Below are 16,881 nucleotides of genomic sequence, written 5' to 3'. Positions count from 1 at the left end.
CGTTAATAGGTTTGGGGTTGGGGTTCATCCAAGCCTGCGAGCTTGGAGGGAAGCCCATTGTGGCAAGTTGTTTTGCCACTCATGATTGCTGAGGACGTGCGGGATCAAGGCAGAGGGGGACGGCCGGGCACGAAGGTCATGGTGATGGGTTAGCGATGGCTTGACGACGATGCCGGCAACCTTGTCGCTCGTAGGGTGGCAGGGGGAGACGAGGAGATGTCAGGGCCACGAGAAGAAATTTCGAGTGCTCGTGGCCCCTAGAATGCCTGAGACCAGAGTGACCGTGTAGATTGATTGACTCATCGCAAATCTCGAATCCATTTCGAAACACAAACACACAATTTTTTTTTTGAAAATTTCAAACCCTTTTCAACGGGAAGGATATTTGACAGGCATTATTGCACAGTCGGTTCCATCTCTGTCCGGGAGGCGCCCGACGTGCCTCTGTACCTCACCACGCTGCAAACTCTGTGATCACTCGTATCGCTATCCATGGCGCCGACTTTTTTTTTTCTTGCCTGCAGAACGTGCATGGCACGCCGCGCGCATTTCAGCCTTTCAGGGAGTGCGAGCTTTTGCACCGCTAATCGACCACATCAACAGATTTTGACACTGGTTGGGGCCAAAAAAAGCTTATACTAAAATCGACATTCTTCAGGTTAATGTACAAGGGCAGATTACACCCAAAGTACAACTTCACCAGGAGTAGTTCATCCTTGGGCCTTGTCTAAATCGACGAACTGTCTTATGGCTTGCTAAGACGCTAATTTTTACTAAAGCTCACTACGCTCGCAAAAATCTTTGCAACCAGTCGTCAGGCAGAGTACTCCGAGACGGCGAACGAGCAGCTCGACGACTGGCCCCTCGAGTGCGCGCCCCGCGCCGGCGACACCGGCACCGCGGGCGGCTGCTGCTGCTGCTGCGGCTTCGCGTCGTCGTCCCCGCCGCCGGCCGTGGGTCGGCGGATCTCCTTGAGCAGCGCCACGACGTCCTTCATCGCGGGCCGGTCGTCGGCGCGGCGCGACACGCAGAGCGCGGCCACGGAGAGCGCCTGCCGCATCTCGTGCGCGTCCGCCTCGGAGGCGCCCGCCCGGAGGCGCGCGTCCAGGAGCTCGGCCGCGTCGCGCCTGGCCTGCACGTGCTCGCGCACCCACTGCACCAGGTGCGCGCCGCCCGGCAGCGTCGGGTCCAGCGGGTGCCGCCCAGTCAGGATCTCCAGCAACACCACACCGAAGCTGTACACGTCGCTCTTCTCGCTGATCCGCTGCATCGACGCGTACTCTGCTTATTTTCACGCAAAAAAACAAAAGAAACAATTTTGTCAGAAAAGAATTCCATGAAACTGTCGTAGAATCACGAATGGAACGATCTCGACCTGGCGCCATGTAGCCGTAGGAGCCGGCGATGCGCGTCTGCTTGCCGGTGTCGAGCTTGGAGCTGGCGGCGGAGAGGACACGGGCGAGGCCGAAGTCGGCGAGGTACGGCTCGTAGGCCGGGCCGAACAGCACGTTCATGGACTTGACGTCACCGTGCAGGATGGCCGGCACGCAGTCGTGGTGGAGGTACGCCACGGCGTGGGCGACGCCGAGCGCGACGTCGAAGCGCGCGCCCCACTCGCCCGCCGGCGGCGCGCCCTTGGCGGCGAGGCCGCCGTGGAGGAGCCCGCTCAGGCTGCCGTTGGGGAGGTAGCCGTAGAACAGCAGCCGGGTGCCGCCGTTCGCGGCCCACCCCAGGAGCCGCACGATGTTGCGGTGCCGGATGGAGCCCAGCGCCGCGATCTCGCTCCGGAACGCCGCCGACGCCGCCTCGTCATCCGGCGACGACCACATCTTCTTCACGGCCAGGGTGTAGCCGCTCGGGGTGTCCACCTTGTACACCACCCCGGAGCTGCCGGTGCCGATCACGTTCGCGGACGTCAGCCCGCGAAGCACGTCGTCCATGGTGATGTCGAGCTTCTGGTACAGCGTCACTTCCCACGTGCCCTCGCCGTGGATGATGCGCCCGCCGCCGCGGCGGTGCGTGCGTGCGAGCATGTACGTGGCGGCCACCAGGAGCAGTGCGCTCACGGCAGCGAGCACGGACATGGCCACCTTCAGCGACGAGATGGCCCCGCGCCGCGAGTATCCGTCGGAGCCGTCGCCGACGAGGAGGTGCCGGTTACCGGCGAGGTCGCTGAGGGGCAGCTTCTGGAAGAACGGGGTGTTCGGGAGCTCGCCGGAGAAGGCGTTGTAGGAGATGTTGAGCGTAACGAGGTTCTGCAGCGCCGCCAGCGGTTCCAAGCTCCCGGAAAGCTCGTTGTGCGACAGGTCCAGGCTGCCGAGCTTGTCAAGTCCGGCGAACTGCGACGGTATCTCCCCCGAGAGCCGGTTGGAGCTGAGGTTAAGGGAAATCTCCAACGACGGTAGCGCCCCGAGCTCCGCCGGGATGCCGCCGGAGAACGCGTTGCCGCCGAGGTCCAGCAGCTGGAGCTTCTCGCACGAACCGAGCTCCGGCGGTATGCCGCCGGTCAGCCGGTTCTTTCCCAGGTACAGCTTCGTCAGCTCCGGCATTGACCCGATGCTGGAGCTCAACGGCCCGGCGAGCTGGTTGTCGGAGACGTCGATGAGCTGGAGACTGCGCGGCAAGGTGTCCGGCAGTGCGCCGGACAGAGCATTCGAGTGCAGGTCGAGGAACTCGAGGCTGGCACACCCCGAAATGGCAGCGGGCACAGGGCCGACGAGGTGGTTCTCGCTCATGTCGAGGAAGTTGAGGTTCTTGAGGCTGCCGATCTCGGCGGGTATCGTACCGGACAGCCGGTTGCCATTGAGCCGGAGGCGGTAGAGGCTGGTGCAGTTGCCGATCTCCGGCGGTATGAACCCGGTCAGCTCGTTGCTCAGCAGCAGCAGCTTCGTCAGGTTCTGGAGCCCGAACAGGTCCTTGGGGATCGGGCCGGTAAGGTTGTTGTACGACAGGTCAATGGCCTGAAGGCTGGGCGCCTCGGCGAGGCTCGCCGGCAAGCCGCCGGTGAGCCGGTTCTTCCACGCGTAGAACAGGGTGAGGTTGCGCAGGCTCGGGAAGTCGAGGCGGATCTCCCCGGACAGCGCGTTGTTGTCGACCTCGATGTCCGTCAGCGACGTGCAGTTGGAGAGCTCCGGCGGGATGACGCCGGTGAGCTGGTTCGTGCTCAGCTGCAGCTGCTGGAGGTTTGGCAGCCCGCCCAAGGTCGCCGGAATGCTCCCGGTAAGGGAATTCAGCGACAGGTCAATGAGCGTGAGCTCCTTGCACTGCCCGAGCTCCGGGGGAATCGCGCCGACGAGCTGGTTCTGCCACAGAAGCAGCGTTTGGAGCTTCTTGAGCTGGCCAATTTGCGGCGGTATCGGTCCGGAGAGAGAATTCTGGTAGAGGTACAGGCTGGTGAGCTCAGTGCAGTTGCCGATGGACTCCGGGATCCGGCCGGAGAGCAGAGTGGTGTAGATGGCAATGGTCTGGATCTTCTTGAGCTGCCCGATCGTGTCCGGGAGGCTCCCGGAGACGCCGGTCTCCGCGAGGCCGAGCATGGTGAGGTCGGTGCAGCCGCCGATCTCCGGCGGCAGAGGTCCCTTCATCCCCTGGTTCCCGCCCGCGCGGAGCACCTGCAGCTTCTTCAGGTTCCCGATGCTCGCTGGGATCGGCCCGCTCAGCTCGTTGTCGTAGAGCGTGAATTGCATCAGGCTGGTGAGGTTGCCGATGGCGTCGGGGATGGCGCCGCGCAGGGAGTTGGTGTTGAGCGCGAGCGACTCGAGCTTCGCGAGCCGGCACAGCTCCGGCGGGATCGCGCCGGTGAGCTGATTCTTGCTGAGGTCAAGGGTGGTCAGCTCGCCGTACCCGCCGATCTCCGCCGGTATCGCGCCGGTGAGGTTCGTGCCGGAGAGCACCAGCGTCCTCAGCGTCGCCGCCAGCGGCTGCAGGTTGGCCGGGAGCGGGCCCTGCAGGTCCACCGAGGTGATGCTCAGCCCGGCGACGCCGCCGCGCGCGTCGCACGACACGCCGAACCACCGGCACGGGGTGGCGTCCGCGGCGCGCCACGACGCCAGCGCGCCGCTCGCCGGGCGCAGCGTGTCCTTCCATCGCAGCAGCGCCTGGCCCTGCTCGTTGACGCAGTGGCACGGCGGCACCAGCAGCAGCAGCAGTGGCAGCAGCGCGCGGGCGAGCGGCACGAGAAGCGCGGGGCTCGGTGCGGCGGCGCGGGACCACGGCGGCATTGGCGGCGGCGGCGCGCGCCTCGGTGGCGAGGCTGAAGAGGCGGGCGGGTGACGTGACTGGGGGAGGCGAGGGGGGCGGCAATGCGGTGGATGGCTCGCTTGGTGAGGTGGCGCCTCTCGCAAGCATTGGGATTGTAGAGGGGGAGACCCCATGAATTGTTTATACAGGGAAAGCACAGGAGATCTGGATCCAACAAATTGAGCCACCAAGCAATGGATACAAAAAAATTCCAAACCGAAGAGCGGATTCTGATTGATTGTTGCAGTGTAGTGTGGTGACAGTGTGCTGCTGCTACTAAGATGAAGAGCAGGCTTGATTGGATCTTGGCCTGAACAATTAAAGATATTTGTACTGTAATTTAGTTTTTAATCAGGAAAGGGATGCTGGATGCAGTTTTACAAGTGAGTGGAAGATAAGAGGAAGGTGATGTGGTTGGCCTCATGATCTGCATATGTTTATCCCCAGTTGGTGTACTTATTACTGCCATGGGCAGCCTCCCTGAATTTTTAATTGCGGCTGCTGGTCTTTGGAGGTGAAAACATCTCTTCTCCCTCCTCGTGTTCTGTGAAATCAGGTTACTGCTAATTCTCTCGGTAACCGGGCTTTTATCCGATGTTCCATGGAAGAGCATTTTGCGTGCAGTGTCAGTTAATTCTTAATCCCTGCTCCTTTGTACCGTTGGCGCAGGAGTTGACAGTGGCTGGCACTGCTGCCTGGCTTTAGGTGTATGTAACCTTCTAAAACGTTTTCTGATGGCAGTGCTATGGGCTGTGACAGAGCTGCTTTACAGTAACCTCTTTGCAGGTACAACTGTTCTTCTGCAGATCTCCTCCTTTACAGCGATAGTATAGTACATACAGCAGTAAAAAGGAGCACATCTTACGTTGCTAATTCAACGTTCCAAGTCCTGGTGTTTACATTTGCTTTTCCATTACCCGTACCATCTTTCCTGCGATTTTTACAGCCATACAGAACTTAATCTTTTCAGAAGTTGCTACTGATAATTGCAAGATATGTAGTCCTTCCGCGTAAATCTCTTTTGCTACTAATTTTAGTTTACACGCTCTGATCAATGAGCGCAAATTACTCTTTCTGTAGCCCAGTTACAGTTGAATCTGTGGATGAAGTTCAGAAAGCATGTTCAGTCACATGCATAAGTTTCTGCAGAAAAGGAGATCACTGTAATACTAGAACTGGCGAAACCTAATTGCTTCCTGTGAACTCATCATGGCATCAGAGAGAGGCCTGCTGGTTAAACAAAAGGGGTAAGACAGAGGGAATAAGAGAGGAATCTTAGGGTGCACATGACAGTAAGTAAAGGGGGTGAAGGTTAGTACAATGCAAAGCATAAAAAAACTTCAGCAACTTACCCATGTGAATAGTTGGCAACCCGCTAGAAAGTAACTGATGTGCGGTGATAAAAATAAAAATTTTGGAGCAAGAACATGTTCTTGCCTTTGAGTGGAAGGGACAATGAGGAATAAGATATTAAGATAACCACCCTATTGTTCCTAGTTAAATCCATGGATCTATCTTAGCTTAGCATCATCACCATGGCTGGTAGATCCCTTTAATTTGTTAAACAACATAATATTTCAACATCAAACTTTCAACTTTTAAAAGAGCGAACGGCAAAGCACCGATCCTTGAAATGAAAATGGCATGTTTTCACACTTGGTGGATACAGTTATTTCATTATTGTTCCTACATCGTGTTTCGATTATTTCACATCAGTTGTCCACCACCTCATTATTTTATTCAAATGAAATATTACGGAAGATGAATGGTTATCCGGTTGCAAGATTTAAATTTGAACTTAAAGAGGGCCTATTTTTGTTATCACTAGTCATGTTGCATTTACATATGACTTGTTACCTTGTGTCAGTAAACTTGTTCTGAATTTCATGTCAACTATGCCCAAAATAACTTATACCAACTCATGTTAATCTACCGTCATTCACGCTAAGTCATGGTTAGAATGTGGCCACATGGGTGATGATGGACAAGCCAGGAGACATGTTAGGTACCACACATGGTTGATGATGTTTGAGTAATACGGGGTGGTGGTAAACATCAAGGGAATATAAGGCTGATTTGGATCCAGATCCCATCAAGGGCCCGGGTTGTAGACAATATGGAGGCAGGGAGCACATGGTTAAGTTTGAAGCGGACTTGTCGCGTTATTGATTAGGATAAACCCTGTACCTTCTTTAAACTGAGCCACAGTTCTTTGACAGCTAATTCTTCCGTTAGTTCTCTGACAGTATGACATTTCTCAGGCCTACCTGCTGCCAAGATCTGATCCTATACATCATGTTCCTTCAGTAAAAAAAAATGCATGTACCATTTTTTTAATAGAATTCTATCGACTTTACGCGATAGATCTGATTGGGGAATAACTATAGGTGCACTGTCGAAAGGTAATTAGAATTGATTGCCGGTTTAAGAACATTCTTCACTGAAAGGTTGAAAGTTGAAACAGTTAAACAATGTTGCAAAGGACACAACTTCCTAGTTCCCAAATCCAGTCATTTTTTGCCTGCAAAGAGCAGGGCAAATGGAAAGCTAGAAGTAGCCGTCAGAATTGTTAGGCATCTAGCCAGCTAAATCGCTATACAGTTACTGGGGTCACATTCTGCAGAATTCACTACTACGTAGCTGGTATATGTAGCTGTTGGTGGTCACTTTCTCCAAAATCAGAACAGTTAAATCACTGCTGCACAGCAAAGAGCTTTTGCAGCGTCTCATAACGTCACTCCTTGCTTGCAAACTGATAGACCGAAACTATCAATCCAGACTGCTAGCAACAATGCTATGCTCGATTAATGGTAAATGAAGCTTCTTCACTGCATCATTTACATTTTAACCACGGTAATTTCTGTCAGATAAGAACATTCTTTCAACAACGAAATGCAATATTTAAGACGGTGTTCGAGGTTCTGTTAACTTCCTTGCAAAGTGTACCTATGAAATGCTACATTACTTGGCCTGATCAAAGCTGGACAGGAATTGATGATTTCGGGGCATCTGTCTGCTGCACTGAGCCTACCTGAACATAGCTTTCCGTGTTCATCTTTCTGGTTAAAATTTAAAAATTAGTAGCATATAGGAAATGAGAGGAACATAGATTCGGTTCAAACTGATGAACAATTAGGCAAATTGCATATGTCTTATAAAGTAGGATGAACGGCTATAAAAGTTTGAGCCCTTACCCTGCATGCATGATAATATAATACAAGATTCAAGTAAATCAAGATATATTTGTCCTAGGATGTGTAAATGAAAGCTGAAGTTGAAGGATCCAATAATTCATAACGAATCTTCATGCCTTTTTGTTATCCCCCTCACGTGTTGTTCACTAGAAATCCTAGAACTGGATATGGATGCAATCATGGCCACACACCATTAGCTTAGCACACTTGGTTTTCATGGTATTTAAATAATCACTCGTTAACATTTGATATAGTTCAATTATTGCAAATCGATAAGCATGCAACTTGTTCACATTTAAATCATCAGAAAGAAACTTCTCACTAAAAACCTTTTTCTTGTAAAATAATGAAAAGTGGATCTATTAGCATTGGCGATGCATTTGTGTTTGGAGGGAGAATGGATGGCTACTACATGACCTACTCTGCTGGTAGTTCTGGCGGCACTACCCCATGTTTGATGTTTTCCCCGGAAGACACGTTGCAAAAGGGTGAGTTGTCGCAAGCTTTGGAGCACACAAAAAGAGCACACCCGTATCACTGCTGCCCGACCTTTCCATGTTTTGCATTGGAAGCTCCGAACTTCATGCATGGAGGAAGCAAGAATTGAGATCCATGGCCACCCTATGCGACTTTGCAAGCTAAGGGATTTCACCAATTATTCTAAGAATTTCGATGTTTTATGTGAAATTCTTGCGTTTTCCAACAGGACCCTGGTTTACATATTGTTTCACTTTCTTTTTTGTCACATCAATGTCTCGTAAGCACATTGTCTAGTGGTTGGAGCTGATATTGCACTCCTTGATTTGAGGGTTTTGTTGTCTTAGGACGCACATACCTGCTTTTCTTCTTGTCTCTAGGCATTATTCTATACAGGGAAAAGAAAGCAACTTGAGGCACCAAGTTGTTAGTGCTCACAAGAGTTTAGGATATGCATTATCTCGATCTTTCTTTTCACCTGCTTACCTCAGAGAAAAGATGTGGAAGATCCGCATGAAGCAAATAATTAAGAAACTAAACACAATAAAAATAGCTTTGCAAACATGTGCAAAGGTTAAATGGATGGAATCTTTGACTAGATGTGCAGCTTGCATGTATGAGTGGGGCTGTTTTGGGGCCAATAATACCAACTTTATGATTGCCACACCAACCTTCGGACGCATTCGTGTGCATCCACATAATTGCATCCCAAATCAGTTTTTGCCATTTTTCAATCAAGATTTGGTACTAATAATTTTGTCATAGACTCATAGGGCCTGTTTGGATACACACTCATAATCTTTAGGACTTCACTTTTAGTCCACTTTTAGGACTTGTGCATCCAAACATATGTCATAAAAGTGCATTCATAATGTTTAGGAGTGTTGTTTTCATTAGGAGGACCAAACCATTATAACAAGTCATTTTTCTCCTAAAAGTGGCCCCCAACCCATCCTTTACCCCTGTTGCCCCTCCCCTTCTCTCTCCACGGCGCTAGAAATGGAGCAGGGATGGAGTAATTAGGGGTACAAAAGTCATTTCCCCTCTAACATCCTAAAGATTATGATTCCATCCAAACAGCTCACTCATAAAGTTTAGGACTACCAATTTCTAGCACCTAAACTTTATGAGTGTCATAAAGTTTATGAGGATGTATCAAACAGGCCCATAGTCAACATATTTTAGTTTTTAGCTTTGGGACTGATTCACCAGAGCAACTCACGTGGACCAAGTTTTGGCCTTCTCTTCAGTTCTGTAGTTTCAGAGAACTAAAACAGATGCACCTGCGAAAAATCTGAATTGAAGAGTTATCCAAGTTTTGGATCTTTAGGACCTCCTAAAATTTATGTCACATCGAATATTCGGAGGCTAATTAGGAGGACTAAATATGAGCTAATTATAAAACTAATTACACAGATGGAGGCTAATTCACGAGACGAATCTATTAAGCCTAATTAATCCATCATTAGCACATGTTTACTGTAGCATCACATTGTCAAATCATGAACTAATTAGGCTTAATAGATTCGTCTCGCAAATTAGTCTCCATCTGTGCAATTGGTTTTATAATTAGTCTATATTTAATACTCCTAATTAGTATCTAGACATTCGATGTGACAGAAATTTTAGGAGGGACTAAAGAAACAAATACCCCGTAAGACTTGTGTAAACGGGAAAAGAGTCATGAACTCATGATCCCATAAATTTCTCCCCAGCTTCACCCATGGCTAGACAAACCCACCAACATGAGCCTTCAATGAAGTTTCTTCCAACCGTCTCAGACTCTATCCTATTCCCTCCCTCCCTGCCCGCTGATTGTGCCATCAGTGTCTGCACCCTCGCAAGAACACAGGAGGCGGCAGCGGCACAGCACAAAAAAGCCTGCGTCGATCAGCCGTCACCCGCGGCCTGCATCACGCAACCACCGCGCACGCCTGCCGCGCCCCACGATGACACCTGCTGACCTGCACCTGCGCGCCTCGGTTTCCTGCAGCCGCAGCGATTTCTTGGAAGGGAGAACGCGCCATGCCCTGCGCCGGGACTCGCCCAGTGATCTGCTGCGGGAACCCGCCGGCGTTTCGGCCATCTGGCGGCAGCAGCCTGAGACGCCAGCGGCCGCAAGCAAACGCAGGGGCCGAAACGGATAGCATGAGACAACGGCAGTAAAGACGCGGCCGGCCGGGCACATTTGTACTTCGCGTCATGGCGATCAGCAGAACCCAATTTTTGTCAGCTCGTCAGTCTGTGAATGTAAGCAAAGGAAGATGTATACCCTGGGGGAACTCTTGATGTAGAATGATTTGGAAAAATGGTGTCAGCGAAAAGAAAAATCATGGATATAAATTCCAATTTGGTAACGTTCTTGGATATAATATAATTCCACACACACTAGTGATGGTGCACGCAGATGGAAGTTGCTAATTTCTTTCGGCAAGAATTAGACAGTAAACTCTGATGTTAGTGCTGCAAACAAGCACCGGATCCATGTCTTGATGAGGTTCAGTGCGGTCGTCATTGTCATGGACTGCCCAGAAATGTCTGCATTCGGAGTCGAAAACCTCTGCGAGATGTGAGCGTATGGATCACATACAGGTAGAGTGTGCAAATTTAGTTTAGGTGATGCACTCGAAAGACAAAAATTGGCGTGACAGCCAATGAAACAAAGCAGTCTCATCGTCCATGGCGTTGCACAAAACATATCATTAATAACATAAAAACACGCACATTTTCTTTTTTTTTAAGGAGGCTACAGCAGGCAAGGAGCCGGCTTGAACATTATATTGATATACGAGTGATGATACAGGATTTGTGAAAGGAGGGATTTGAGGAGCTTAGTTAACTAGGTCGTATTACATAGTAAACTACTCCACAGCAGAAGACGATGTCGATGAGGGGCGTGGCGCACACGATGAGCCCAGAGGGCTAGGTCTGCCCCTACAGTGTGAATGAGCACCAGCGGTGGGATGAAGCTTCATTGGAACACGATGGCATTCCGTCCTTTCCAGATGTTCCAGGTGATGGCAGTGATGATCGTCGAGTGAAGGTTGGCCGGGAGGTCATCCGGTAGCTGCGACATAGTATAGAGTTCACTGATAGAGGTGAGATACAGGGCACAATCCCATCCCAGCGTGTTCCAGACCATTGCTGCGCGAGGACATCGGAGCAGGATGTGCTCCTGGTCCTGTAGGCATTGTAGAATGCGCAGAGAGGTGAATCAACGATGTTCCGGTGGTGTAGTAGAGTAGCCGAGGGGAGTCGTTGGTGGTGGACGAGCCAGAGGAAATGCATACATCGTGGGATGGCAGCATTGTACCAGATGTTGTCTGCAAACAGATCGAGCGGGCGCTGCTCCATACGGTAGTGGTAGAACACGGACGAGGAGAAGGGAATCATGGAAGCACTAATGCCTCGCACGTCTGGAGTCAATGGAGCCAGGTGAATCGCTTGTAGAGCTTGTTGCAGGATGTTTTGTTCAGCCGTTACGGCGGCAGAGATGCGCCGGTGAAGATGCAGAACCTAGGCAATGCCATCCCAAGCATCCGAGACTGTCATGTTGGCGTGTTGGCAGTGGTAGTAGAGCGCAGGGAAGGTCTCCGCCAGGGGCTGAGGACCAATCTAGTGATCCAACTAGAAAGCTATGAACTTGCCATTGCCCAGGTGAACATGGGTGCTCAATCAGAAGTCCGACAGGAGCTGGAGCAAAGAGGACCATACAGGCATGTCGAGGTGGTGGGCGTCACCCAAGTCCCGGCTGGCTTGGGAGCCGTCGAAGCAGTGGAACTAGTGCTGCCAATTGGTCGACGGTTGTTGATGCAATTTGGCGAGGAATTTGGAGAACAACCCCTGGTTTTGGATTGCAAGGTCTTTGACGCCGAGGCTGCCACGTTGCTTATCCCGATAGACCAGCTCCCAAGCAGCTTTACATTGTCCCCCATTGCAGGAAGATTCACATGTCTAAATGAATGCCCGGCGACAGGCGTCGATAGCTTTAATGGTGCCCTTGAGAAGCAGCGTGGAGCACATAGCGTAGACAGCCCGGGCGCCAAGGACAGTGTTGGTAAGAATGGTGCGGCCACTGGGAGTGAGGACCTTTCCACACCAGCCCAGGATGTATCATTCCACAGTAGAGACCAAGGGATGCATCTCTGTGAGCCGTAGCTTGTGAATGGAGAGGGGCAGCCCCAGGTAGGTTTGAGGAAATGTGGCAACAGGGCAACCGAGAGTGGCAGCCATGAGATTAGCTTGTGATGGGGTAACACCAATTGGGACAAAGGTGCTCTTGTCAAAGTTGATGTGCGGGCTAGTAATCAGAGAGAATTCATCCAAGATGGCCTTGAGGTGGAGCAACCAACCATGATCAGCTTTGAGAACAATGAGCGTGTCGTCAACATACTGGAGGACTGGGCACAACAGATCATGCACAAGTAGGTGGTGCAAGTGGCCTTGAGCTGAGGCGGTGATGATCATCTGTTGGAGGAGGTCAGCAACCAAAATGAAGAGATACGGGGATAGTGGATCCCCTGCCGCAAGCCTTTCTTGCACTGAATCCATTTGCCTGCCACACCATTCAACACCACTGCTGATTGGCTTGAGACGTTGAGGAGGTGGATCCACTGTCGCCATAGCGGTGGGAAACCTTTAGTTGCTAGGATGGCTTCCATTGATGTCCAATCAACAGAATCAAAGGCCTTCTAGAAGTCTAGCTTGAGGGTCACAGCCGGGGCGTCGCGCTTGTGGCAACATTGTACAATTTCAGCAGCATATAGGAAATTTTCAGCGATGCATCAACCCTTGAGAAAGCCAGTTTGATCAACATGTACTAGCTGCGACATCAAAGGCTGGATGCGCATTGTCATTCCTTTAGTGCACAGTTTGGTTGCACAATTTTGCAATGAGATGGGACGGTAATCCTTGGGCAAGAGGTAGGAAGGCTTGTTGGCCAGGAGGGCAAGGTATGCCTTGTTGATATGTACTAGGTCAGCAGCCCCATTGTGGAAGTCAGTGAGTAGGCGGAGCAAGTCATCTTTCCTGAGATCCCAATTTGCTTGGTAGAACAATGGTGGGAACCGTCCGAGCCTGGAGCACAGTCCTTACACATGGTTGCAAGGGTAGCCTTGACTTTTGACATTGTGAATGGCTCAACAAGGAGAGCAGCTTGCGTGGGGAGAGCTGGCTGGTGGTGAAGAAACGACCCAAGCCATGCGGGGGAATGCACTGACCTATCTGCCCAAGGAGTTGCTGGTAGAAAGCATGCAAGAGAGCGGCTTTGGACTTATGATCGGTGACGAGGGTGCCGTTCTCCGACTGAAGGACCTTGATCTGGTGGCGGCACCTTTGGACAGTCGCAGTGAGGTGATGGAGTTTGGTGTTGCCATCACCGAGGACATAGGTCTTCACTTTGGCCCGTTGCTGCCAGTAGAGAGCGAGCTGGGTTGCTTGTTCCGGAGCCGCTTCTCTGACCAGGGCGCGAAGAGAGAACTCCGCCGGGTAGAGTGGCCGTACCTCTCCAAGGAGATCCATCATTCCAATCACCAAATTGCAGCTGTGAAGGATGTTGCGCGGTGAGCGCAAGGACCGTTGCCAAGCCTTGAGGTCAGCTTGGCAACGCTTGAGGCTGAGAGTGAGCTTGGCTGTGCTAGAATGTCCGTGGATGCAGTTCCATGCAGCCTGAATGACAACTGAGCATTCTGGAATCTTTGTCCAATGATTGTTGAATCTAAAAATGTTGGATTTGGGGACCTTGGAAGTCGTCGTGAGCAGTAGTTGACAGTGATCAGAAACAGGAGCTGATGCCGAGGTTTCCGTGGAGTCCGACAGTAGGAGGCTCCACTTCGTGCTGACGAGGAAGCGGTCCAGTTTCACCATGATCGGCAGCTCCTGGTGGTTGGACCAAGTGAAGCGGCGGTCAAGGAGCGGCAGCTCTTGCAAGGCCATGCTGTCAATGGCCGTATTGAAAAGGAGGGCTTCATTGTGATCAAAGTTGTCGTTGGAGCGTTCGTTAAGGCAGCGTACTAGGTTGAAGTCACCTAAGAACAACCACGCACCTGTAGCTACAGAATGTAGAGTGATTAGTTCATCTAGGAATCCCAGTTTGTCAGGGCGAGGCAGCGGAAGTAGCGACGTTGGTTCGGAGGGAGCGGCAGGCGAGGTGAGGACGGCGAGCGAGGAGGCAACGGCTTGGCGGGGGAGGAGGTGACGGTGGCGAAGGAGGGGCCAGTTGGGTTTTTTTGGGCAGTGGCGGAGGGAGAAGCGGAAGCGCCAGGTAGGGGAGGGAAGAGGTTCCTGCCCGAAGGAAGCAACATGCCGGTGCATGCATGCAGGGGACAGAGAGCGGATGGCTGCCAGGTGGCGAGGTGGACGGAGGGGAGGGCTCATCTCCAGTAGGTGGAGAACACCGCGAGCATGGAGCGGGGTGCAGACACATGCAGTGCAAAGTCGGCAGGACAGAGCCGATGGGACGGCCACGCCCACATGTCAGGGCCGTGCCCTTGGCAGCCGTAACCGAGGCGGCCTGGGCCGCAGCTGGGCTGTCCGGAACAAAAGAGTCCATGGTAGATCCCGAGCAAAGGATCTCAAGCGAATTTGAACAGGGGATGGAGGTCTGGGAAGAACCTGAGATGGACGCGACCATGGCAAAGGTCCCTAAGGGTGAGGATGAACCGCACAAGTGAGGGCCGCGTGACGGTGACGACGAAGATGGCCGGGGCGACTTGGTTGACCGGTGCAGCGGGAATTGAACCATCCAACCAAAAATTGAGGGTGTTGTGGACCCAAGCCAAGTTGCAGGAGGGGAGGCGAGGATATGGCGAGACCCAGAGGCAAGAGGGAACCAGCAGCAGTGAGGGTGAGAGTACCTGAGCAAAGATAGAGGAGTGGAAATTCCGAAGCACGAAGTCGTGGAAAGCCTCACCCGGGGACAGGCTGGGGCCATCAAGGTCGCAGTCATTCGACCCCTAGGAAGGGGCACGGGGGAGACAAAACCGGAGGAAGAGAGGTCCGGCTGACCGATGGCGTGATGGAGAAGACGGGCGCCACTCGAGGGGAAGGGGCGGTGTCGGCGACGGCGGCGGGATATCGGGTCCGCAGCGCCTGCAACCGCGGGTCTGGAGTCAGCGGCGGGGTTGCTTGGTGGGTTGGTGGCGTCCGCCAGAGGGGCAGACGCGTTGGGAGCTAGGGTCCGATGGACGCGTTCGCCGGACGGGGGCCGCTGGAGTTGCCCGCTGGGGCTTGGCTGGGGAGGGGAGGGTGGGTAGGGGCGGCGCACGGGGCGTCGCCCACGGGGAGGGGATGAGTCTCATCCCCTGAATGAGGTTATCTTAGCCCTACATTTTCACGACATGATGATGTTAATGTGCTGCCCCATAATATTAAATGACCACAAGACACTTCAAACGGAATACAATGCTTAGTTAGAGAGAAAACAAATGAGAATTTGAGCTATGAACATGCCAAATCGTATTGAGAATTTCGTATAAAAGGCAATTGCGGCCAAAACAAGAACAAACGACAGAACCAGCAAACTATAACCGCAAACACAGATAACTTATCACCTTCTATACTCATACCTGATCTGCCTCATGGATCTTCTTGCTTTGCATGGCATCCATTGTCCGCTCCATGTCCCAAATATATGCCAGCTTTGTCAAAATTTTACTCTAATCATAACGAAATGTAGACAACTGCGAACGATTCTGTTTAATTTGTGAGTGCCTCCAGACCATACCACCGCTGGAACAGCCAATCTTTCCATGTTAGCATTCAGCATCCCCATCACCCGCTTTTGCTCGACCCAGTTGAGCTGGTTCTGCAATCCCATGCAAGATTATAGTCATAACTTTAAAATATAGCAGCAACAACAATAACAACATAGCCTTTCAATCCCAAGTAAGTTGGGTAGGCAACTTTAAAATATAGCACACCTAAAAAATGTTGTGCAGGCAAATTTGGTAACTTCAGATGATAAGTTGTAAACTCATATTCTCTGGTGGACGCTCCATCTGCGGATTGATGTCCATGCCAATGCCACGTGCAAGTTTCTGCTAAAATGGGTAGTCAATGATTTTTTTTCTTATCTTCAGAATACAGAAAAGACATATTAGTTACTGAAAGTTAAGCCACTATACAGATATGAAATGCTCCATCGCATAGGCTCTTCCCCACAGATTCTGTAGCAAACATAGCTCTTGCGTCCACCTCACCCACTTCGATTCCCAGTCCTCCCGTCGCTTTGATGTACACACAATACCAACCTAGCTGAATGCATCCAACCGTACAAGTGATTCCACATGCTTATAGGATTGCATGCTTCTGCGCCAGCGTGGGCCGTAATTTAACAGCTTCATCATCTTTCTTTGTTCAATCCTAACGTTCTGGCCGATCAATTCATGGTAATATAAGTTCCTACCATGATCATACACTACAATCTTGCCCCCATGGATGAAATATAATCTTGGAATATTAACTGATGATAACTGAATAATATACTTCTGGCTCCAGCTTTGATCTATCTTGTTATCAAGTGTCCAGATCTGAAGCTTCCCAACAAGCCCTCTGGACACATTGTAACATTCTTGACCTGTAACAACGCACACATTCCCGTCCCTCTGTGATGCAGTACATGCGAGAACAACCACGCGGAGAATCTGGTCAGCTGATCGTTTGGCCAAGCGCGGCTGGCCACACAACACATCTTGCGTCCTGTGCCGATTCACTATGGAGACTGGACACCACCTATTAGCTGAGTGCAGATACACACGGAGGATCTGGGACCAAACGGCGACATGGCTAGCGCAGCCTAACCTACGACCAAATGCATGGCGACCTTCATCCAACGCTCTGGAGTGGTGGGCTACTATCACCACAACACCGGACTCGCCACGCAAGGCTCTACGAAGCCTTATCCTATTAATCATGTGGGAAGTCTGGAAGGAACGGAACGCACGTATTTTCAACCGACACGAAACATCACCGA

The 16,881-nt window shown here is 51.6% G+C and overlaps 1 protein-coding gene across 1 annotated transcript; it reads right to left on the bottom strand.

The window, feature by feature from the left end:
- Positions 1-616: 616 nt before the first annotated feature.
- On the bottom strand, positions 617-4,583 carry LOC117842488 (uncharacterized). The gene is made up of 2 exons (XM_034722955.2): positions 1,376-4,583; positions 617-1,281 (listed from the first exon to the last, which is right to left on the bottom strand). Exons 1-2 carry the CDS (start codon positions 4,371-4,373, stop codon positions 815-817), a joined length of 3,465 nt encoding a protein of 1,154 aa, XP_034578846.1. The 5' UTR covers positions 4,374-4,583; the 3' UTR covers positions 617-814.
- Positions 4,584-16,881: the final 12,298 nt, after the last annotated feature.

This window comes from Setaria viridis, chromosome 2, assembly GCF_005286985.2.
Source record: "Setaria viridis chromosome 2, Setaria_viridis_v4.0, whole genome shotgun sequence".
Classification (NCBI taxonomy): domain Eukaryota; kingdom Viridiplantae; phylum Streptophyta; class Magnoliopsida; order Poales; family Poaceae; genus Setaria; species Setaria viridis.
The sequence above is the reverse complement of the archived record's forward strand: the minus strand, read 5'-3'. Positions and strand labels throughout refer to the sequence as shown.